The sequence below is a fragment of the Callospermophilus lateralis genome, chromosome 3 (assembly GCF_048772815.1).
Source record: "Callospermophilus lateralis isolate mCalLat2 chromosome 3, mCalLat2.hap1, whole genome shotgun sequence".
Lineage (NCBI taxonomy): Eukaryota > Metazoa > Chordata > Mammalia > Rodentia > Sciuridae > Callospermophilus > Callospermophilus lateralis.
The window spans coordinates 76,932,657-76,956,763 of record NC_135307.1 but is presented as its reverse complement, the minus strand read 5'-3'; the positions used below and the strand labels follow the sequence as shown (position 1 = coordinate 76,956,763).

Here is a 24,107-nt window from a genome sequence, read left to right as displayed (position 1 = left end):
AGAAAGTTTAAAAAATTGAAGATACAAGGCAAAACTTATTTTCTTCAAAAAATTTCAATTTCAAAATTTTCTTCAAAAGCTATTAAGATGTTTCCAATAAAGTCTTTTGTAACTGAATAAAACAGTTATTCTTTTCAATGTCTCTATAATAAATTAACCTGAGTTAGAATCAAACAGTACTTTATTTATGAACCCAAAGACCTTCTACCACTGAGGCACGCTCCCCGTCCTTTTATTTTGAGACAGGGTCATGCTAAGTAGCTGCCCAGGCTGGTGTCAAACTTTTTGATCTTCCTGCCTCAGCTTCCAGAAGGATTATAGGCATGAGTTATGGCACTTAGCCCACTTCTATTTTATATTAAAAACTGGGTATAAAATATGGTGGGGCGGGGTGGGGGTGGGGGTGGGGGTGGTAAGCAGCAATATGTATCCAGGAATAGTTTGTATTTTATTAGGTGCTTTCAGGATATTAAAATTTATGTACTGTCCTCCATTTTTAAGGAGCTATTTTTAAGAAACATAAAATTCAATATTTAGTTCCTATGGATCATTTACAGTGTTTGAAATACTGAGTAAGCTTGCTAACAGATTTAACTAAACTCAATTCACTTTAATATAATTTTACCATTTAATGTTTCTTCTATCCTCAAAGATTTTTAAATTTTTCTTACAAACTTAATTTCACCATGAATGCAGAAAGGCTGCATTATGATTTAATTTCCATGAATTCAACCATAGCCCTCAAAGGGAAAAGCAGAGGATTTCAATAACATACATGCTACTCCATTAAATAAGCATAGGCATTCCCCAGGGAGCACTAAGCCCAACTATGAGAAGGGAGCTGTCTAGTTAGTTTCACATGCCTCTCCCCCTCAGTGCATCCTGTCAAGCTGATCCTAGTATTAAAGTATGTGTGTGTGTCCTAATGTAAGCCAACTTTCTCCATCTGATGTTCAACTAAAGAAACTTATTTTTGCAGTTCCTGAAGAAAAAACTAACTATTTTGCACTTCTATGAGAGGCAAAGAATATACACCATACTTAACAATCACTTTAAAATTTTTTAATGATTATTTTATTAAAATTTCTTTTTTAGGTCATATGTGCTAACCTCACAGCCTAATTTAATCACGGAACGCCAACACATTTTATTTCGTTATTATATGACAAGGATATGATGCATTTTAAAGAAGGGATGACTTCTTTCTAAAGGCCACACTCGAAACATAACCCTCAATTTTTCTAAATCAACTCCATATATTTCTTTTTAGTTACTCCTGAGTCCCCTGAATGGCATTTTCCCCCTCTATTTTACTTACACTGATCTAACCCAATTTCAACATTCCTCCTACTCATAGAATCAGTGCTATAAGAAATTCAGAAGTCATCTAGTCAATTTCTCAGATTTAAGCAGTGAAGTCTTCCATTCAGTAAGCACCATATTATTATAAATTCCTTACTTTCCATTTAAAATGAATTTTTATAGAAAAGTAGAAATTCAACTGCATACTCAAGTTTTAAGAAAATAATTTTATAAAGTAATATAAAAACTCAGTGAAAAAATCCAGTAAATAGTAAAACTAAGCATTTCTTTGACATTTAGAATTTTCTCTGTTACTTAAGCTCTGAACCCACTGTGTGGAATTGTTTTAATACTTCTCAATGATTTCCAGAGGATTCCTATAAAATTGGGCCCCTTCCTTACAAAATTTATTTTTGAATACAATTAATTTTAAATTTTATTCTTTGACTTTTATGTTTTTAATCCTTATGCTTAATGATTAATATTTTAACTTTTTCTTTAAAAACATTATGTTTAAAATTTGTTTTAAACAAAAAACTGCAGTGAAATTTAAAACTTCTATTTAAAGCTCTCAATATTGATTTTTTAAAAATAGATGAAAATAACAATTTTTCATTTTCAGGATGAGGTATAGCATTGAGGAGATCAATGATAAAATCATTTGTCTAAAACTATCCTAGACTGCCACAAATGAAAGTTTCTTTTGTAGCAGATATAATTCCCTAAAGATCACTTATTTGTAGAATATAACATACTTTTAATTTTCTTTTAAAAAGTCAATGCAAAATGACAAATGAGTTCACACTAAGAGTTATAAAAGACATTTCAGATCTTTGAATTAGTATAAACTAAGAATTGTATTTTAATGATCTTAACCTGAAATGCAAAAGTTCTTTGTAAAATTATAACTAAATACAAAGATATCACCAACACATACTAAGAAAGCATTAGTTAAATTTTTGTCTGAATTACAATGTCCCAGTCTGGGATGAACACTGTAGCCTCACAATAAAACTGACACTCAAGGACTAAACTGTATAGTTGTGTCATAATCATTTTGATCACAGGCATGTTTGAGAATCTAATAAAAGCAAAGTAGCCTCTTCCCTGAAACTTCCACATGTGCACATGAATTTTTTTTTTTTTTTAAACAGAGAGTGAGAGGGAGAGAGGGAGGGGGAGAGAGAGAGAGAGAGAGAGTTTTTCCAATATTTTTATTTTCTAGTTTTCAGCGGACACAACATCTTTGTTTGTATGTGGTGCTGAGGATCGAACCCAGGTCGCACGCATGCCAGGCGAGCGCACTACCGCTTGAGCCACATCCCCAGCCCTTGCACATGAAATTTTATATCATGTTGAAAGGAGGGGTCATCCTGAGATCTCAGGGATCATAGGTGCGAGTCATGGCACCCAGCCCACCCAGCAACTCAGGGAACTGCTACCACCGAATATTATACAGGAAGATAACCTAATACATAATGCGTTTGGTATTCATACACCCTCTCATGAGATCGAGAAGGGTACCAGATAGGCAGCGTGGAGACTGAAGATACAAGGGAACACTGCCTCCCATACCTTCGATCATTACCCGCTCCATAGCCATAGAAGCCTGATTTTACTAATTGTCCATCACTGCTTTGTAATCCTGAGATACCAAACCCTGTGCCACCTTATTCTTACCATGATCTCTACCTCTTACCTATCCTCTGTAAGCTGCTTTGATTTACTTTAGCCACTATTGACAAGAAGCCATCCAGTCTGCCCTTTAATACCATCAAGTGATACAACTCAGGACTTCCCAGGGCAGGCCATTCCAGTTTCAGGCAAACCTGAAAAACTACAAAATTCTTTTCTAATTTGACTAGCCTCATTTGTGGATGTTTTCCAGGCGGCCCTAACTAAATTTCTCCTCTACTATCTGCCAACAGGTAACAAAATAGCTTTTTTAAAAATTACCTAATCCTAAAAATAAGGGCAAAAAACCATTTAGCTCTATTTTCACCACACAGAAAAGTCAGATTTGTGCTGAAAAAGCAAGCACTTTCTATACAGAAGGAATCAGTACTGGTTCAATTCAAAAAGATGCAGTTTCCATAAACAAAGCACATCCTATCCTATTAGGCTTCTTTTCTCTGCATAAAAAAATTAAAACACACCAGCATTGAATTATGATCACAGTCACTTAAAATTAACATCAATTCTATCTATAAATGGTGTATTCTCTATATTTCTGTGATTTCATAATAAACAGTTATAATCAATGTAATTTAATATAGTAGAAATCATTATTTATTCATTAAAGCCTGGCTTTCTAGAATTTTAAGTTGTTGCACTCACCTTCAACAGCACTTTTTTTGCAATATAAAAAAAAATCTATTGAAGTTACATTGATAAGGTCCACTTATTAAATATAAGGCAATCTCTGACATGAAAGCTTGTTTTCTTTGGAGAACAAAGGAAACATAAGCAATTATACTTATTTTCTTCCTTAAATACTTTCACACCAGTGTTGGACAAAAAAAGGTTCATAAATATTTTGTGAACAGTGATTGATTTATTAACATCAGATAAAAAACTGTTAACAATTAATTGGGTAAACTAGCAAAATCTAATTTTTAAAGAGTTATCTAGGAGCTCCCTCTTTCCTGAGCTATGTCTTAGGGATCCAAACAATAAATGCATAGTCCTAAGGAGGAGTCTATCCTGTAAGGAGCTTCTAGTTGGTCCTTCAATAATTAAACCTCCTGCAGGGGTACAAAGCAGGTCCAACTAAATGAATTCCATCTTGTTTTGCAAACTGTATTGGACTGCTATTTCAGTAAGTTTACATGGTTAAGTATACAATACTCCCTTGGTAGGAAATACATTTCTACTAAATAACTGCTTTACTAGAGTGACTTTAAGAATGTGGTTTTAAAAAGCAAAACAAAAAGCCCCAACCTAAAAAGACAATACCACACATTCCACCTTATCACAACTGCATTATATACAGAAGGGATTTTAAAGCTCAGGAAGGCAGTCCTCTAAGCATTTTTTGAGATAAAATGACCCATCTCATCTATTTAGTTGATTCTTCCAGCTGAAAATGGTTTCCATCACAAACATAATGTATGGTGCAAAATTTTCTTCTTCTCCCATTATTTAAAACTGAGTTAGAATCAATCCAGCATATATTTGTACTCAAGAAAATACTGTCAACCACGAACCAGTTAAATAAAATTTGCTGTCTAACAGAGTTCTTTCACTGGTTTGTTACTAATACAAAACTGAATGCTAGAAATAGCTTACTTGGAGCACGGACTAGATACCAAGTCTGTGAACCACTGCCCCACCCCTTGTAAGAGTGGATGACTGGAACATTTTAATGCACTCCATCACGTAGTGGTTCAAATACAGAAACTTCATATTGACTACTGTAGTTCCACATTTCCCGTACTTTTCTTAAATGGGTCGTGCATTATCCTCAATACCAAAGCCACCAACATTGAGGTACAGTGAAGAAATGTATAACATCACCCTATCAAAATATACTTGCATACTATTCTCATTACTTTTAACGTGAAGTCAGCAAATGAAAAGAATTAGGGATTCCCTTGCCTCCCGTTACTACATAATTAAGCATATAATTGGGAGACTCAAAACGCTACTTTATGAACATTCAGAGTAACAAAACAAGATGCAAAGGGAAACAGGTTATTTGCTTAAATACTGACAGATTTTCACATAAAAAAAAAGGAAAGAAAGAAAACATTTGCGGGATGCCAAGTTTTCCAAAACCCGCCCCTCCCCCCGTCTTTCATCTCCACCCCTCCCCCCCGTTCTGGGAAGTCGTTACTTTGACGCGGTTGGGACACACAACTCACCGAGTTTTTCCACCAACTTAAGCATCACCCCTCCGATGTGCACCTCCCCGGTCACTCTCAGGGTGACATCGCGGTTCAGGTCTGTCACATGGACACTCAGTTCCCACGTCCCATCCGCGTAGCAGCCATCTGGCATCCTTATCCCATCCAGAGCCATGGCTCCTTCCTGCGAGCGCAAAGGAAGTGGCTTTCGTAAGCGTCACTCCCCCAAAGGAAGACAAATCCCACTGAACTGGAGGAGTCGGCCGTAGGGTGGGAGAACGTGGAAGGCACGGGGATTTCGCGCAGACTCGGGGAGCGAAGGCAGCGGGACCAGGCTGTCGGCTGCACTCGGCGCCGGCGCCCGCGCCCCTGCCCTGCCCGGCCCCGGCGACCCCGGCGCCACCCAACCGCCCACCCCACACGGCTCCCGCCTAGCGGACCGCAGCGGCTTCACCTGCCGCCTGCCGGCCTACAGCACCTCGGCCGGGGAAAACGCCGCCTGGGGCTGCGCACTCCTTTCCCCACCCGCGCTCCCTCGGAGCCCACCCGAGCCGGCCCCTCACCGCGCGGTCCTCGCGCTCCCCGGCCGGGGCTGGCGCGGCAGCAGGCGCGGGGGCGGCGGCTAACGGGGCAGCGGCGTCCGCCTTGCGCTCCTCAGCCAGCGAAGCGCTGCCTCCCGGCCCGAGCTGCTAATGGAGTCCCGTCGTGGCTGCCCCTCGCCAGGCTCCCCGCGCTCCACCCCTCTCTCCCCGCCCCTCAGCCCAGTCCAGCACGGGTTAGGCGCGCCTGCCCCTCCTCCGCCGTTGCGCAGAGCAGCCCAGGGCCGCCCGCCGGCCTCACGCCCTCCACCGCCCTCCCTGCTGCCGCCCTTCGGGAGGGGTCTGCGAGGACCCGGGGGACGGGCTGGGCGGCGGCGCGCGCCGCGGGGTGGGAGCTGCGCGGGGGAGGCGGGGGGCGCCAGCGGCGGCAATCTCAGCCCTGCGGAGTGCTGCCCTTTTATGGAAATAAGGACCTAGCGCAGGGACTGAATCCAACATCCGGGCTCTCAGCTGCGGGACCTGAGGAGGGGGAGCGAGGGGAGCGCCGGCGGCCTCCTCCAGGGCGCGGGTGGGCGGCTGGCGCGTCTTTCCGCGCGCGGGGTCCGGGAAGGAGGGGGCACGCAGCAGTGTGTCTGTACTTCCAGCGGGAGTAGGGGGCTTGTCCGTGAGAAAGAGCCACAGGAAATTCCCAGGGCAAAGTCATTTTCGGGGAACAAAGTCCTCCCGCCCCTTCCCCACGCCTGGAGTGAGTCCAAAAGTCTCGGGGTGGCCAGAGGTGCTGCACCCCGGTAGTTGGAGAGAGGAGTTTGGGTTGTATAAACTTTAAAAGGTAAATGCCCAAGCCAACTCCATGAACATCTCACAAAAGAATGAGAAAACCCAGAGGGAGGTGAAGTACAAAAATTGCTTTGCCAGCAATGACCGGGCCCAATCAGCAACTCCTACGGGACTCCCAGAAGTTTGCCTGCATTCTTAACCCATTCGGAGGGAATCTCCAACCAGATGCGAGTCAAATAATTCCTTCGACGCTCTTATTTGAGGGGAGAAAAGCCCTGGGTGCTGTGGGTTTTACTTAGAAATCTCTTCCCCAGCCTTTCCAGCTGTCAGTAGGTATTTGTGCATTTTTACCCGCAATTTAGATCTAAAAGTCTTAAGGTCCTCAGCCACACCTTGAAGGAATTTTAATAGCTCTGAAACGGTGCCCACCAACGGGGAAGAAAAAACTACCTGTTGAAGACTGATTAGTGATGGAGAAAAAGGTCCTTCAGCTTCCCACTTTACTTCCACTCCCCATACTGTCACAACCCTAAGTTGAGGGTACTATTTAAAAACGGGGGGGGGGGGGACCTTTGCTCCAAATGCCCCGGAGAGGGGAGGAGAATGCCACAAACAAAACCCTTTTAACATAAGATACAAAACCCCAATTTTAAAAGGCTGGTGGTCTTTTTGAGTTGTCCCAAATACTTGGAAGGAGAATCCCCCACGCAAATAACCCTTTGTTTATCAATGCAACTGGGAAAGAAGAGTAGAGACTCAAGAAAGGGGTGGGACCCTTAACGGAATGAAAGCAAGGACTTGTAGTCAGAAGTCAGAGGTTGCGCGCGCGCGCGCGCACACACACACACACACACACACACACACACAAATAGGGGAAACCACAATAGTGATTTTAGCCAGTCATCATGGAGAAACTGATGCCTTCTCTCTAACCATACCACTCTCCAATTATTTCTACTCAGGAATGTTCCATTCACTTGGAAACAATATGAGTGTCCAGGCAGGAAAGAGTGTTTATGTAATAAATTATGGTGTAGAAAATATATAGGGAAATGTTTTTTAATAAAAGAGAATTGCTTGTTAGGATAAAAACCATACAAAACTGTACATGTAGCTGTAAAACCAAGAGCTTACCTGTTTAAATAAGCAGAGAAAAAGACTGGAAGAAAATACATCAAAATGTTTATCTAGGTGTTGAGATCATGGGAGATTTTTTTTCTTCTATCCTTTGAACAAATTCAAAAACTCTGAATCTAGAACTTTTCTATCACCATCAAGAATTGCATCCAGTATCACAATTTTTGTGCATTACATTACATTCACAATGATGGACATGATGGATAGAGCAACTACTGGAGTCTTGGCCAGAATTTCCAGAGGTTTCCTTTTCTGTTTTTCAGTATTCCTAAATAAAGTTTTTTGAGTTTTTTTGAGAATAGGAACTACAAAGTCTTTGCATTGTCCACAAATTTACAAATAGCTGGGTACAAAGAAAATGGAAAATGTGTACCAAGTCAACACAAATGTCAGTCAAAGAATCAGTAGGAGCAAGTTTATCTGGTATCCACTGGGCGACCAGCACACTGGCTTCATACAAGAGGTTTGTAGCATAGAAGTTAACTAGTGAGATCAAAATAAACACACAAAACTCAATCTACCTTTTTCTTTGACCAGGTCTGAGACATGCTCTCCCTCGGGCTCCTGCCTCCAGCCACCCTCGGGCTCCTGCCTAGAGCCACTATTAGAAGAGAGGGAGAGAGCAGGAGCACCAGGGAGTGGCCTTTTATTGGGGAACAAGAAATTCAGGGGAAAATTCCATCCAATGAAGGTCGAGGGGGACAGCATTCCAAGGTCAGGGTCAGTGATTGGTCTCAGGGTCAATGGTCAGTCACACCCCCACACGGATGGGCTCCCGCACCTAGAGAGGGTGGGGATTAGTTCCAACGTCGTTTAGCCAGAACGCCTCACATCCAATCAGGGAGGTGCCCAATCACGTTGGAGAACGGCTTCCCGCACTGGTGGAGATATCTCATTATTGGGGATAATTCCACTTTTTAAATTCACCTGTTTTTTTAATAAATTTCCTCACCTTATGCCCAAAAGATTTATGCCAATGTATAAGGATGAGATAGCAAACATTCTAAGTGGCACAAAACAAGAAAAAGGTCAGGGGATGGATGGAGGTTTGAGGCCTAGGAGGGTAGGATAGAGATTTGAAATGGAACTAGGTATGAGCCTAAGAATTGTACCTTAATGATCTGTGTTCCAGTAAGCTCCTGGTAACTGCAGCTTCTTAAACATACTTTTATAGAAACAAAAATATCTATGTCCTTTCTGAATATTGCCTCTCCCTTGACAAAGTCACTGAAGTTAACTGTCATGGCTCAGAAGCCAGTTTTAAGAATCAATTTTCACAATATGGTCATTTTCTTACTTTCCAGTAAGAGTTACTTTCTAAACATCCCTCTACCTTAGTGCCTACTACTCTACTCTTCTTTTTATTTATTTATTTTTTTAGTTGTAGGTGGACACAATACCTTTTTATTTTATTTATATGGTACTGAGGATCGAACCCAGGGCTTCACACATGAGAGAGGCGTGCTCTACCGCTGAGCCCCAGCCCCAACCCCTACCACCCTACTCTTCTATCATTAAACTACTTCTACAGAATGAATGTTTCTACAAGTAGTGATGGGGGTTTACCATTGCAAACAACTGCTCTATTTCTTATAATTTGAACTAGCTCAATTATACCTTTAGAAGAAATTTTATTAGTTGTGATGCCAGCAGGATACATAAACAATGTGATACCCAGGGACTTAGGGACCCAAGTGAAGTCCCACTGGAGAAATAATTAGATTAGCATGGGTGTGGCTGGGCTTTACAAATTACTACTTGCTTTGAGCATTAAAGAGAAGCCAGTCTCAAGTCTCTGAAACTAGGAATTTTTTCTTCTATTTTATCTAGTAAGGTCTTCAAGTACATTTCTTAAATGTTTACCTCCACCTAACATTTCAAATGCATTTAAATGTAGAATCTTATCTGAAATCCCCCACTAGAAAAACTCTAAGACATGCAATAATTGTGGTACTTACATCATACTGAAAAGTAGCCGAGAACTCCAGTGTTTGGAAGAACAGTTCAAGCATTGAAAGCAGCAATATCCAAATAAGGTCCCAAGCACTGGACTTAGATTTAGACCAAATGATACCTCACAGATCTGCCGTCAAATGCAGCCCTGGGGCTTGCTGATCCTCAATTTGACTTCAGTTTTTTTCTGGATTCTACTTCTGCTGTGCTTTAAAATGTTTCTTTCTAAAAGATTAATACAAAATACAATCACTGGGTTTGAAAGAAGGAGAGAGGTTGGAGGTAGGAGAAAAATAAGAGAAATTTTGTATAAGTATGAATGTGGGGAGCACTAAAAATTTGATATGAAGTCAGCGAAATGAAATATAATGAGTTATTCCTGTCAAGCACCAGGTGAGCAGAATTCTTTCTTTGTTTTGGGGATTGCCAAAAATGGAACACACCAATGAAGCTACCAAGGAGGCAGAAATCAAGGGGAGTGGGGTATGAACCAAGAATGTGATGGAAGGCTTCAGAGCCAGTTTTGATAGAAAGGGTCGGTCCCTGTAAAAAAGCAAAAGCAACAACAAAAAAATAAGACTGATGAACCGAGAAACAAGGAAGATTTGGTCAGCATACGTCTGTTTTCACACATATCAAGAGAAGGACTCTGAGATAACAATGAAATCTCCGCTTCAAGGGGAAAGAAACACACTGCTTACATTTACTACTTTAGTCACAGAAAGGTTTTTATTTAAAAAATCATTTAGGGTGCTCGCTTCGGCAGCACATATACTAAAATTGGAACGATACAGAGAAGATTAGCATGGCCCCTGCGCAAGGATGACACGCAAATTCGTGAAGCGTTCCATATTTTTAAAAAAAAAAATAAATAAATAAATAAATAAATAAAAATAAAAAATCATTTAGGGTGGTACCTTTTTGTAAGTTTAAACACCAGGATATCTTGTGAAATAGTCTGAACCTTGACAAAAATGTGAAATGTTCACACACTGTCACAACAACATGGTAATTAATTGTGCTTAGCGGTGTTGGACACTGAGATAAATATTTAGATGTGTAACATATACGGTGAGCTCTTAAGGAACATCTGTCTAATGCAGAAGGCTTATATTTAAAAACCTCAGAAAGGATATCTACATACAAAAAGTGAAATGAGACCACTACCTCACACCTTATACAAAAATTTGCTAACAATGGGTAAGACTATAAAATTCTTAGAAGAAAACAGGACTAAACAGGACTTTACAACCTTGGATTAGACAGTGGCTTCTTAGATAAGACATCAAAGCATAGGCAACAACAATAACAACAACAACAACAAAACTAAAAAGCTAGTTAAATTGAATTTTATAAAACAAAATTATGTCATATGTCAAGTGATGGCATAAAAATGTGAAAAAACCCTCAGAATCAGAAAAAAAATATTTGCAAATCATAAATATTTTAAGAGGTTTTTATCTAGAATATATAAAGTTCTTTTTACAAGTTTTTTACAACTTTACCAAAAAAAAAAAAATCAATTAAAAATGGTCAAAGACTATAAGTAGACAATTCTCCAAAGAAGATATATGAATGGCCAATAAGCACATAAAAAGATGTTCATCAGAGGAACCGGCCGCAGCGTGGCCCTGCCAGCTCCCAAGTTGCCGCTGCTCTTCCCCAGCTCCGGACCCCAGCCTTCCTCTTGCCCCTCAGGTGGAGGCCATGAAGATCAAGGATGCCAAGAAACCCTCTTCCCCATGGTTTGCCATGGACATTGGGGGAACTCTAGTAAAACTCTCATATTTTGAACCTATTGATATCACACCAGAGGAAGAACAGAGGAAATTGAGAGCTTAAAAAGTATTTGGAAACATTTGACTTCTAATGTAGCATATGGATCCACTGGCATTTGGGATGTATACCTTGAACTGAAGAAATCAACACTTTTTGGCCGAAGAGGGAACTTGCACTTTATCAGATTTCCAACCCATGACCTGTCTACTTTTATCCAAATGGGAAGAGACAAAAACTTATCAACATTACAAATGGTGCTGTGTGCTACACTACAGGAGGTGGTGCTTACAAGTTTGAAAACTTGTAATTGGAAACTTCCACCTGCACAAACTGGATGAACTTGACTGCCTTGTAAAGGGCTTGTTGTATATAGATTCTGTCAGTTTCAATGGACAAGCAGAATGCTATTATTTTACTAATGCCTCAGAACCTGAGAGATGCCAAAAGATGCCTTTTAATGTGGATGATCCCTATCCATTGCTGGTGGTGAACATTGGTTCAGGAGTCAGTATTTTAGCAGTCCACTCCAAAGATAACTATGAATGAGTGACTGGGACAAGCCTTGGAGGGGGTACTTTTCTTGGTTTATGCAGTTTACTGACTGGCTGTGAAAGTTTTGAAGAGGGCTTTGAAATGGCATCCAAAGGCAACAGACCCAAGCTGACAAACTGGTCCGTGTTATTTATGAAGGAGATTATGAAAGATTTGGTCTACCAGGTTGGATTGTCATGTCTAGTTTTAGAAATATGATTTATAAGGAGAAGCGAGAATCTGTTAGTAAAAAAGTTCTGGCAAGAGCTACTTTAGTCACTATCACCAATAATATTGGCTCTGTGGCACGAATGTGAGCTGTAAATGAGAAAATAAACAGAGTTGTCTTTGTTGGAAACTTTTTACGTGTCAATACTCTGTCAATGAAACTTTTGGCATATGCACTGGATTACTGGTCCAAAGGTCAATTGAAAGCATTGTTTCTAGAACATGAGGGATACTTTGGAGCAGTTGGTGCACTTCTTGGGCTGCCAAACTTAAGCTGAAGCATCAGAAATTTTTCTGCTAATGAATGTCATCCAAGAGGAACTAAAACCAGAGGCTTTGTAACTGCATTATTTGTCCTTGGGAACCAAAGAATAAAAGAATTTCACTATTCCTGTTAATTTTAAATGTCAGAATGGAAAGCTCATGAATGCCATATTAAAAGAGAGAGCTCTGCAACATGAAGTATTGTTGAAGTGTTTTCCCTTCTGTATATAGCCAGTGTTCTTTAAATGCAATTTAGCCTAATTATTGAGCTTCCTCCCAGAAAGATTTTCTATTTATTTTATGTAGCCAGCATTTAGTACTATATGCTCAAGACATGAATCTTAAAGTCTCAGAAATGTTTCACTTATGAAGAATAATTAATTTTGAATATTTGTTTTGAATCTGTTTTATGCATTTTGATGACTAGTGAGCAGACGGTAATATCCCCAGTATGAAAATTTATTGTAATGGCAATCAGAGATGATGATTTTATGTGATTTTAGAAATGTTAAGGAGATATTAATTATTGTAGTTTTTCTAACACATCTTCCTTAAAAAAGCATGTTCTATGTGATCTTTGCCCAGAAGTATAACTTTCCTCAAATGTCATTTATTTAACTAAAATACTGTTATTACATGTTACCCTGAATTTCAGAATGAATCTTGGAAAATGCACCTGTCTGGTGACATCACACTTTCTGTGTTTTTAATTTAATCAATACATTGAAATGTTTGTATCTTTAAATTGAAAGTTTACTTATTTTGGAATCTGATGAAGTACTTAGACTATTCAAATGGAATATGATTTGAGTGAATCAATAGTTCTGTGCTGTTTTTACCACTAAATTATCATGTCCAAAGTTAACACATTGCTTATTTAATATGAACCATGAAAGCTAAAGATTTTATTCTATTACAAACAACAACAGAATCATATTTATTCTAAATGGGTGTTTTCAAATGTTGGGAGTCTGAGGCAGTATTGCAGAATTATAAAAGAATCAGTGTTTCCTACATTTGGTAATAAAAGCAATTGTAGTTTAAATTAAAAAAAAAAAAAAGATGTTCATCATTAGTCATCAGGGAAATGCAAATTAAAGCCCAATGAGGTAACACTTTATACACACAAGAATAACCATAACAAAAAAGATAACACTATTAAGTGCTAATATCTGGAGAAATGACAACTCTTCTACATTGCTGCAAAATATTGGTTGCTTGAAAAACAGCTTGGCAGTTTCTCGAAAAGTTAACATGGGGTTACCATGTGCTATGGTCTGAATATATGTCCCTGCCAAATATTCATATGTTGAAATCCTACGCTCCAAGGTGGTGGTATTAAGAGGTGGGCTTTTGGGGGGTTGGGGTTGTGGCCAGGAGAAGGAAAAAATGCCCTGAACGGCTGGGGGTGGGAGGGGGGAAGGGGAGTGAGTACAGAGCAATGTCAGATGAGGGAGGACTGAGGTGAGACTCTGAGGTGAAAATTTCAGAGCCTTTTGAAGGTTGGTACCTATCACCAAAACAATATTCAAATAAATTTAATCTGGTAAAAATGATGCATGACTTATCAACAGAGGCAAGGTGTAAAATTCAGGAGATTGGTTTGGAATCCATTCATGTGACTTAGATGTGAGAAAAATACCTTGTGGCTTGTAATGTAAAAAAAATAGGGAGTGGGGTGCTAGGGTGGGGGAGGGGGTGTGGAGGAGATTTCCGTGTAGTTCTGATGTTCCAGGTGCTGTGTGGGCACTTTAAATGTTCCTGAAGATAGCCCTGAGGACTTTTTAAAATTTTTTATTAAATTACTATCTTTTGGGGCTGGGGATGTGGCTCAAGCGGTAGCGCGCTCGCCTGGCATGCGTGCGGCCCGGGTTCGATACTCAGCACCACATACAAACAAAGATGTTGTGTCCGCAAATAATACTAAATACTAAATAAATACTAAAAAATAAATATTAAAAATTTAAAAAAAAAAATAAAAAAAAATAAATTACTATCTTTATTTAATGGAAGTTAACTGATGGCTATCTGGTTGTGTAATTTCTAGGCCTCACAGCTGACATGTGGAAGAACTGAGATTTGAATTTAGGTCAAAAAAAAAAAAAAAACAATGTCAGAAATGTTTCAAGGTTTTCACATTTAGGTGATTGAAGAACCGTGGAGCCACTGAACTGGGAAATGGATGTACAGATGTTGAGAGCAACTGATTTGGGGGTTAGGGAAAGAAGTGTGGAACTTGGGGTGAAAACATTATATCCAGAGGGAAAATTTAGCGAGCAATTAGGTAAATAAGCCCATCAGGCTTGAGAGAACAGGTCACCCAGAAAAATTCTTAACAGAGAGAGAGCCTTAATGAATGGTTTGATCCTCCAAGGGAGGCTGATTCTTGGGTAACTGCTCCCCAAAGGCAGAAGGGTAGAAGCAGGAAGAAGAGTCATCCAAGGTTAACAGAGAAGAAAGGATCAGAGCTGGGGGAAAAAAAAAAAAATCTGGTTAGTCCAGTATCTAGCAAGCCAAAAAACCAAAAAACAAAGAAGTCATTTCAAGAAAAGGTGGTTAGCAGTATCAAATGATGCAGAAAAGTTCAGGAGAGAATAATGACTGGCAAAAGTCACTGTTAACCTTGAAGGAGACAGTTCTAGAATTGACTGAACAGGTTTCAAGGAGTTAAAGAAGAAAAGGGGAAGTTTGCTGGAAAAGGAAAGTATGAAATAAGATTTGTAAATTGGAGGTACAGCAGAAACAAAGATGCTTTTTCAAAACAACAGTGATGTGAGCGTGAATAAAGACTCAGGAAAATATAAAGGGAAAAATGGTTGCTTAAAATCAAATCCAAGATCTCTCACTAAAATAATCCCAAATATTCAGCAGGAGATGGGAGTATTCCTTGCCAAAGTAGAAGCAATACACAAGGATCTGCAAGGATAGGATTAGGTTTTTGGAAGGCTCTGACCATCTTAAAATAGTGGAAAGGCACAGCTGGATAGAGAAAATCCGTACATACACACATATATACAAATACTGTGGATGTTAGTCAAGGAGAGGGTGGGGCTGATTGAGTTATTGTGCTGCTCTGATGGATGCCCTCCAGGAGGTCAGCTCTGAGCCGGATGTAACAAAGGAAGGATGTGACTGAGAGATTATCTCAGTACATCCAGGACAGAGAAATTCAGAGCCCCATAAGGGAAAACCAGTGGCAATAGCAGAGATGTGATTTTGCCCAGCCTAAGGGTGCTTCTGGGGATGTGGATATTAGCTGGACTGGGGACCAGTATGGCCAGCACTTGGGACAAGAGGCCAGTCCCCATACCTGCCTTCATCCTACAACAAAACAGAAGCTCCACTTTGATCCAAGTTGGCTTGTTAGTAAACCAGCTAGGCTCCTCCCTGGTTTCAGGGTTACTGATTGTCTAGTTTGTTCCTTCCAGTCTTGGGTGGCTGTTAAATTGCTGACTCCCAACCTCCATCCTGAGGAATGACCTCCACTCTCTGTATTTTTCATTACAATGTTCTCTCCCAATGCATAAACCCTTTGTTCTTCCTAACCCAAGAGTTGCAGTTCCACTAAAAGAGACAAACCAGAAAGTCACCTACAATTTCAATTGCCCTGGGGCTAACTCAGTCCAGTTTGGAAGGACAGAGGTGTTTTTCTCTGCTAGGTCTTAAGAAGGTGCTCTGAGGGGACAGAGACCTGACCAGCAGCTGAACATTGCCATCTGGTGCCTGGGAGGTGTCACTGTAAACCATTTCCCTTCCTTGAATTAGATTTCAACAAATAACTAAGAACTTAGTAAGCAAATGGAAAAAGTGTACCTGCAACTATTAAAATATGAAATGTAAATTCAACAATAACCTGTATTAACCTTGAAGCCTTTATATGAAGTGAAATAAGGCAGTCACAAAAAATCAAATTCTGTATGAGTCCACTTATATGAGGTAGAGTAGTCAAAATATAGAAATGGAAAGTAGAATGGTGGTTTCCAGGGACCCAGGGAACAGGTAATGGGTTGTTATCGTTTCATAGGTATAGAGTTTCAGTTTTACAAGATTAGAAGAGTTATAGATATGAATAATGGTGATGGTTGCACAATTTTATGAGTGTATTTAAATGACACTGAATTGTAGACTTAAAAATTGTTAAGGTGACAAATTTCATGTTATGTATATTTAACCACAGTAAACAATTTTAGAAAAAAACTGTTTTTCACTTTTGGATCTTAATTTCTCTGCCCTCTTGAAAGTAACCTGTTTCCACGTGATCAATTCTTTCTGCTTCACCTAGTTTTCCCTTGCTTCCAGATCATTCCCTTCACCATATATAAACAGACTCTACCATCTCTCATTTAAATACAGAAAGAAAAAGCATCTCTCTTGATCACATATATATTTATCTACTATCCATTTATTGCTAATGGTCTTCTTAAACACAAAACCATTCAAATGAGATGCTTATGTAATATCTCTACTTTTTAAATTCTAAATAACTTAAAACTCATCCTCAAATTGGTCTTGGAAGGAAAAAAAAGAATATTCAGCCCCAAATATGCCTCTTTGGCTTAATAGTTATTAGTTGAAGGCAATGAAGAAGCAGCAAAGAGAAGGAAAGTTCTCTCCATCTAATCCTATTTCTGAGATACTATATAAATTCTCATTTACCGGAGATGACTCTAGACTTTTTTTTTTTTTTTTTTTAGCTTAGATTTAGCACCAGAGAAATCTGTAATGGCATTTGCTCCATTAGTTTTTCATCCATATATTTATCTTCCCACAGTTTTCCACGCTTGGAAGCCTTAAGCTGCTTCCCTTTGTCCCATTATTTCTCTACAGTCTGTTTGTTTTTGCATTGGTAGGGATTGAACCCAGTGCCTCGGACACACCAGGCAAGCATTCTACCACTGAGCTACACCCCAGCCGTACCGTTGGTTGTTTTTTGTTGAAGATGCTGTGTAAGTTCTGAGCTCCGCCATGCTTGGGGTTGTTATTCCATGAAAGCTTCTCCCACGTGATGGGTAGTGCATACATTAATGAAGTTGCTTGTTTTTCTCTTGTTAATCTGACTTTTGTTGTAGCTTTCCTAGCTAAGAACTATAAGGGATAAAGGAAAATTTATTTTACCTCTCTGACACTCCTTTTCTACTGTTGGACGGAAACTGTTTTAATATCACCAGGGACCTTATGTCGCAAAACAGATGGTGCCTCTCCCAGACTCCTCTTCAGCCTTTTTTACATATGTGTCTTGTCTCTCTTCCTAAATGCATGTTCTTCTCAGAATCAGGACATTTCCATGTCCTTGGGTCCCCCCCCCCATTTTTTCCTTCTCTCCTCTTTTTCCAGACTTCTTTGCTGACTCCTTCTCCTCTAGCTGATCTCTAAATTCAGCTTGCTATAGAGCTGTATCCTAGACTTCTTTTCTTCTATTTTCATTCTCTTTCTAGAGAATATCTTCTTACCTTGAGGCTTAAAATACTAACTCTGTTCTAATGATTCCTAGGTTTCTAAACCAGATCTGTTCTTGAGGTTCCAGGGTTATAGATGCACATGTAATAGTAATTTCAAAATAATACACTGCATATTACACGTGAGATTCTGGACTTTTCCTCCACTATCTATTCTTGCTCTGATATTTTCATCTCCTCAAATATCACTATATACCTATTTGCTGAACCTAAAAACTGGAAGTCAGCCTTAATGTCCACTTTCCTTTACTGCCTTTCTCCAATGACTAATTTAAGTCCTATTGGTTTGTTCCTAAAATAGATCTCAATTGGGCTCCTTCTTTCCAACTCCACCTTCCTACCCCAGACTTAGCTACTGTCTTCTCACTTGGATTATTTTTTTAGTAGCTGCTAAAGTGATCTCTCTGATTCATTTTCTACCTAGTAGCCATAATGATTGTCTAAATCTGCAAATATCAATATTTACTGTTTCTTTAGGAACATTAGCAGCTTTCCATCATTCTCGCAATAAATTCTAAACTCCTTACCATAACTTCTAAAAGGCCTCACATGATCTGGTCCCAACTTACCACCGTGACCTGCTGCTGTCCATACCCTGTGTGACAACATTCCTATTTTTCCATCTTAGCCATCCCATTCCCTATGATCATAGGCTTTTTCCTGGCTCTGTGTTTCTCAGTGCCAATGTCATTCCTCTAAAAGGCTTTTCCTGGCCACACATTCTATAGTACACTTGCCAACTGACCCAGTTACTTTCCATTTCCTCTTCTGCTTTTGTACAAAGACATCAAAAATGTGAAATTATCCTACATTCGTTCATTTGCTTATTTATCTCCATCCCATCCAGTCTCCCTCTCTACCATCAGAATGTGGCCTCCTTTTAAGGAAGGAACTTTCTAGTACCATCCATGGGTACAATTCCAGCACCATGTTCATAGTTCATGTTGTGCTTGATAGAAACGGAGTCCCTGTGGCTCCTTGCCTTTGCTCTGTTCATAGCTACATCCCCCATCACCTAGCAGTATCTGGCACATGACAGGTGCTCAATAAATATTTGTTGAATGAATGAGAGCATGAAAGGCAGTAAGCCAGACAACTCTGATACATGACTTGGACCTATGTCTCCAAGAAACTCCAACTCTCAGAAGGTCATTGGAACCAAGAATATAAGCATACTGGTGGGTGTCCCAGGCCCACATGGATACTTGGGAGTGTGGTGCCTTTGATTGTGGAGCTATAAACAAGCAATCAATAGCACATCAAAGCACATAAACACTGTCCTCATCTTCCTCATCAATTTTGCCACCAGTCTTCTCCACTTTCCTTGAATAGTTGCCCCTGGGCCCTTCTAATCTACCTTCACTGCTCATTCTCCCAAGACCTCATTTCCTATTTCCCATTGACTTTGAAGCCATTAGGGTATAACTTCCTTCTTTGACTTATGCTACCAAACCTTCAGTCTCCCCTGAATCTGCACAAGGTGCCCTCTTTTCTTTTCCTGTTGGTAAGACAGAGAGGTGTTCATGTTTTTGTCAGGTTAATCCACCTTTTACTGTATTCCTTCCTTCTTATTCTTGACTTATAATCTCCATTGTTCTCAAACTGTCTCCTTTACCTGGAGACCTCTTAAGGCATTTAAACATGCTCCTGTCTTCCCCATCACTTGAAATGCTGGGTGGAGGAAAGGTCAGACTTTACTAGTACCTTTGTTGCTGTCATTTTCTTCAGAGCCAAACCTCTTAGAAACATTTAGAGCACTGTCTGTGGACTCACCAACTCCATTTCCTTACCACTGTCTGTCTTACTGTGGAATCTGTTTCATCCTTTTCTCTGCTTCTTTACTGCACTGAAATGGCTCACATTAAGACATGGATTGCCTCCATATCACTACATCAAAAGGGCATTTAAAAAAAAAACAGGAAAAAAGCAGATAACTTTTATGAATATTTTAATCATTGGCATTCACAGAAAATAGGTTGGTTACAATTAAAGAAATTAGATTCAGGCAAGCTTATTTATCCTCAAAGGACATAGGAAAAAAGGGCTTGTTAAAAATTGTTTAAGGGAAGCTGTTGTTTGGATCAGACCAGAATGGAGTTACTCAAGCTAGGTGCCCTGTAGTCAAACAACTTGCAAAAGAGCCTGTTTTCCAAAAAACAGGAGATGGCAGCAATAATCAGATACAGCCCCATTTATTGTGTTGGCATAACAAAGCCCCTTGTGTGTTAACCTTAAAAAAAAAAAAAAAAGAAAAAATTTTGGGGATGATTCTTAAAAAAGTTAGATCCTTAATATTTTAAAATAAATGTTTAAAAATTATTTTTTAAAAAAACAAATTTGTTTCTTATATTCAACAGACTTCAAATGAGTAAGAAATATAAAAATAAAGGATGAAAAAAAAAAAAGAAGATGAGTTTGTAATATATACTCACCTTGGTTTTGTCTCTGTCTTCAATGACAGGAGCAGTTCTTGTTTTCCTGGCACAAGGGGTACCTCCCCTGACTTGCTCTTAGGTAGATGAGGCAAAGATCGAGAATCTCCTTGAATCTATTAAGTCTCATAGTCTTTGGCTCATTAGATGTCAAGGCAGCATATTTGGGGTTGGCCTATTCTGATCCTGCAAAGCAAGCTCAGATAGGTCATAGAAACAACACAACTTAAACAAAGAGTAAACAATTTTACTAATATTACACAGGTTGATGAATATTATAAATATACATGACAGAATTTCTTGACAATGTTGGCATTGATTTCACAATTGCTTTTTTTCAGTTCCAAAGGACATTTTTGACCCTCATCTTGGTTTCTTGGAGTTGTTGACACTGATAGCCACTTCTTGCAATGCTGCCCTGCCTTCCTCTGATGTCATATTTTTGTGGTCCTCCCTCATTTCTTCTGGGACCCCTTTCCTCATCATGACTAGATTTGTTGGAATCCTTGAGTCTCTCCCTGAAGGTTTCCTTTTCTTTTTACTCAAGGGTTTCTTTCTTTCTAGGGGGTCTCATCCCATGGCTTCATTGGGATATTGTGTTCAACTTCAAGCTAAATAGATTAATAGCTCCCAAATATAAATCACCAGCTTAGCTCTTGAATTTTATACATAATTTAAAAAATATATATTTTTAGTTGTCAATGGATCTTTTATTTTATTTTATCTATCAATTTATTTATTTATTTATATGTGGTGCTAAGGATTGGATCCAGAGTCTCACACATGCCAGAAAAGTGCTCTACCACTGAGCCACAACTCCAACCCTATACCTAATTCTTTATTTTGGGTCTACACCTGAAGGTCCCATAGAGCCTCAAACTTAACATGCACACAACTGAAGCCTGCCTGGTTCTTTTCTCACAGGTGTGGCTCATCAGCCCAGTGGAGAGACCAGACACTCAGGAGTTGTCCTTGATATAGTCTGTATCTCTTCCCTCTTTTTACCACATCACCAAACCTTAGTGACTTCTTTTTGTTACTTATTATCTAGATCCACCCATCTCTCTTCATTTCCTTTGCCATTACCTTGGTCCAAGCTATTGTGGCCTTCTGCAACAGAAGTTTTATGGGGTCCCTGCACCTGCTTTTGCCCTTTCTAATGCTCTCAACCCTGTAGCTGAATGAACATTTAGACAATGCAAAAAATTCTTATCAGGTCATTCATGCTTAAAACCATTCAATGCCTTTCTACAAGGAAAAAGACCAAAACCTTAGTATGCCTCCAAGGCCCTGACTGATCTGATTTCTTCAAACTTTGCTCACATCATCTTTTTCTATGCTCCCTCTCTTTCAGCATATTTTAGTCCCTTCCAGACACTCTTTCTTACCTCAAGGTCTTTGTGAAGTGTTTCCTCTACCTATTTAGCTCAGGTTTCCCTCTGACCTCTCTCTACTTAATGACCATCATCCTTTAGACATTAGGATGTGGTAATACTCTGACAATAGTTGGCCTACAGCAGTGGTTCTCAAAGTGTAATCCCCAAACCAGCAGCATAAATATCACCTGGAAACTTGTTAGAAAAGCAAATGTTCCCACCCCACCTCAGACCTACTGAATCAGAAATTCTGGGGTAGGTTTTGGGGTGTAACTCAGTGGAAGAGTTCTTGTTTAGTATGCAGGAAGCCCCACCATTGCAAAAATAAGAACATCAAAATACTTTGCCAGGTAGAGTTCTAAAATCTGCTCTATCAAGCCCTCGGGGGGATTCTCATGACTTGAGAGCTACTAGCCTATATGTAGTGTCCATAGAAGCTTCTAAGCCTGAGGGGGAGGCAGCAAGTGACCAGGATTTAGCACCCTGGAGTGACCCTTAACTAATGAGGCATGGAACTGATAGATCAACATCCCAGTCCCACAGCCCTTAGTGAGACATTCTTATGGGTATTTCACAAGTCTTTCTGACAGCTCCTTATAGGATTGACCCCAAGTTACCCATGGCAGTAATTTGCTCATTAATGGATGCTTTATTGGTATTGGTTTTCCTCTTGCCACATGGTTGGATAGGGTTTGAGTGTGTTTCCCAAAGGTTCATACACTAGAAGCTTGGTCACCACTGAGGTGATGCTGAGACGTTGGAACATTTGAAGGTGATTAGGTCACTGGGGGCAATGGCAACAGATGGGATTTATGTAGTTCTTATTAGCTCCCTTGAGAGTGAGTTGTTATAAAAAGAGTAAGCCTGACCCTCAAATCTCTCTGGCTCCTTGTCTTGCTATGTGATTACTCTGTCCCCCTTCCACAAGCTGACAACTTGATGCCATCTACCAGGTGATGCATCCACAGGGCCCTTCCCAGAGGCTGAGAAGATGGGGCTGCCAAATCTTGGGTTTCCAGCCTCCAAAACTGTGAGCTAAATAAACTTTTTTGGGGCTGGGGTTGTGGCTCAGTGGTAGAGCACTTGCCTAGCATGTGCAAGGCCCTGGGTTCGATCCTTAGCACCACATAAAATAAATAAATAAAATAAAGATATTGTGTTCCACTTCAACTAAAAAATAAATATTTTTTAAAAAAATAAATAACCTTTTTTTCTTTCTAAGTTCCCAGTTTCAGGTATTTTGTCACAGCAACAGAAAACAGAGACACTTCCTTCTCTACTTTCACAGTGCTTTCTGGGATCAATTCTTAAATAAATTACTGATGTGCAAATCCTTATCTCAGAGTCTGCTTTGGGGTAAACCCAGTGAGTTAGCTTTCTGTCACCATGACAAAATATCTGAGAAAAACAACTTAAAGGAAGGACTATTAATTTTGGCTCATGGTTTCAAAGGTTTCATACCTATAAATGATTCCATTGTTTCTGGGCTTGTGGTGAGGCAGAAAATCATGGTGGAAGGGCATGACAGAGTGAAGCTGCTCACCCCATGGTTGGCAGGAAGCTGAGGGAGGCCCCTGGGATAAGGATAAATTCTACATTTCTAGGTACATCTGCAGTGACCTACTTCTTCCAACTAAGCCCCACCTCCTAAAGTTTCCATTACCTCCCAATAATGCCATCAGATTATGAATCCATCAATGGACTAATCAAATTGATAAGGTTGGGGCTTTCATGACTTAATTACCTTTCTAAGGCCACACTTCTGAAGATTGCTTCACTGGGCATCTGGCCTTTAACACATGAGCCTTTAGGAGACATTCCAGACCCAAACCATAACACAGAACAAAAACACAGTGGAAATACCCCACGTAAAGGAAGCCTTCCTTCAGCCTCAAACTCTGTTTAGTCCGTTAACCTGTTCTTTTTCATTATTCTTTTGCATCACAGCAGTTTTTAACAGTTCATAATTAATATTTGCACAGTTCTTTGATTAATATATGTCTATCTAACCCAGTCCTTCAACAATTACCAGTACCCAGCACGAAAACCAACACCTAATAAATGTTTGTGGAATGAATGACTGGGTAGATGGATGGAATCCTTCCATCCATGACTAGCTCAAGGATCATCTGAGAAATTCTCAGGTTTCTGTTACCTTCGTGAAACTACATTTAAAAATATTCTTCTTTTACATTCTTTCCAGACTTCTCCTCTTTCCTTTCAGTTGATTATTGTTTTCATTTCATGTTTGGAACCATGGCATTCTCCATGTAGTACTGGTCCTCTCCCTAACCTTTGTCTGAGTTTGTCTTTTTTTTTTTTTTTTTTTTTTTTAAGAGTGAGAGAGACAGAGAGAGAGGGAGAGAGAGAGAATTTTAATATTTATTTTTTAGTTTTCGGCGGACACAACATCTTTGTTTGTATGTGGTGCTGAGGATCGAACCCGGGCCGCACGCATGCCAGGCAAGCACACTACCGCTTGAGCCAC

General features: G+C 39.7%; 1 protein-coding gene, 1 non-coding gene and 1 pseudogene across 7 annotated transcripts in view; 2 read left to right on the top strand and 1 right to left on the bottom strand.

Moving 5' to 3' along the window:
• The window catches only part of Fermt2 (FERM domain containing kindlin 2), an 81,180-nt gene extending 75,306 nt beyond the window's left edge, over positions 1-5,874 (bottom strand). For all 6 annotated transcript variants that reach the window (XM_077109153.1, XM_076850486.2, XM_076850489.2 and 3 more), the window contains exons 1-2: positions 5,711-5,874; positions 5,166-5,331 (exon numbers count right to left, since the gene is read on the bottom strand). In XM_077109153.1, coding sequence (XP_076965268.1) covers positions 5,166-5,322 — 157 coding nt within the window. In that variant the 5' untranslated portion in view covers positions 5,323-5,331; positions 5,711-5,874. The remainder of the gene's footprint in view (positions 1-5,165; positions 5,332-5,710) is intronic.
• Positions 5,875-10,303: 4,429 nt separating this feature from the next.
• On the top strand, positions 10,304-10,410 carry LOC143395959 (U6 spliceosomal RNA). The gene has a single exon (XR_013090864.1). It is a non-coding gene; the product is annotated as a U6 spliceosomal RNA (small nuclear RNA).
• Positions 10,411-11,260: 850 nt separating this feature from the next.
• On the top strand, positions 11,261-12,402 carry LOC143393879 (pantothenate kinase 3 pseudogene; annotated as a pseudogene).
• The last annotated feature ends 11,705 nt before the right edge of the window (positions 12,403-24,107 follow it).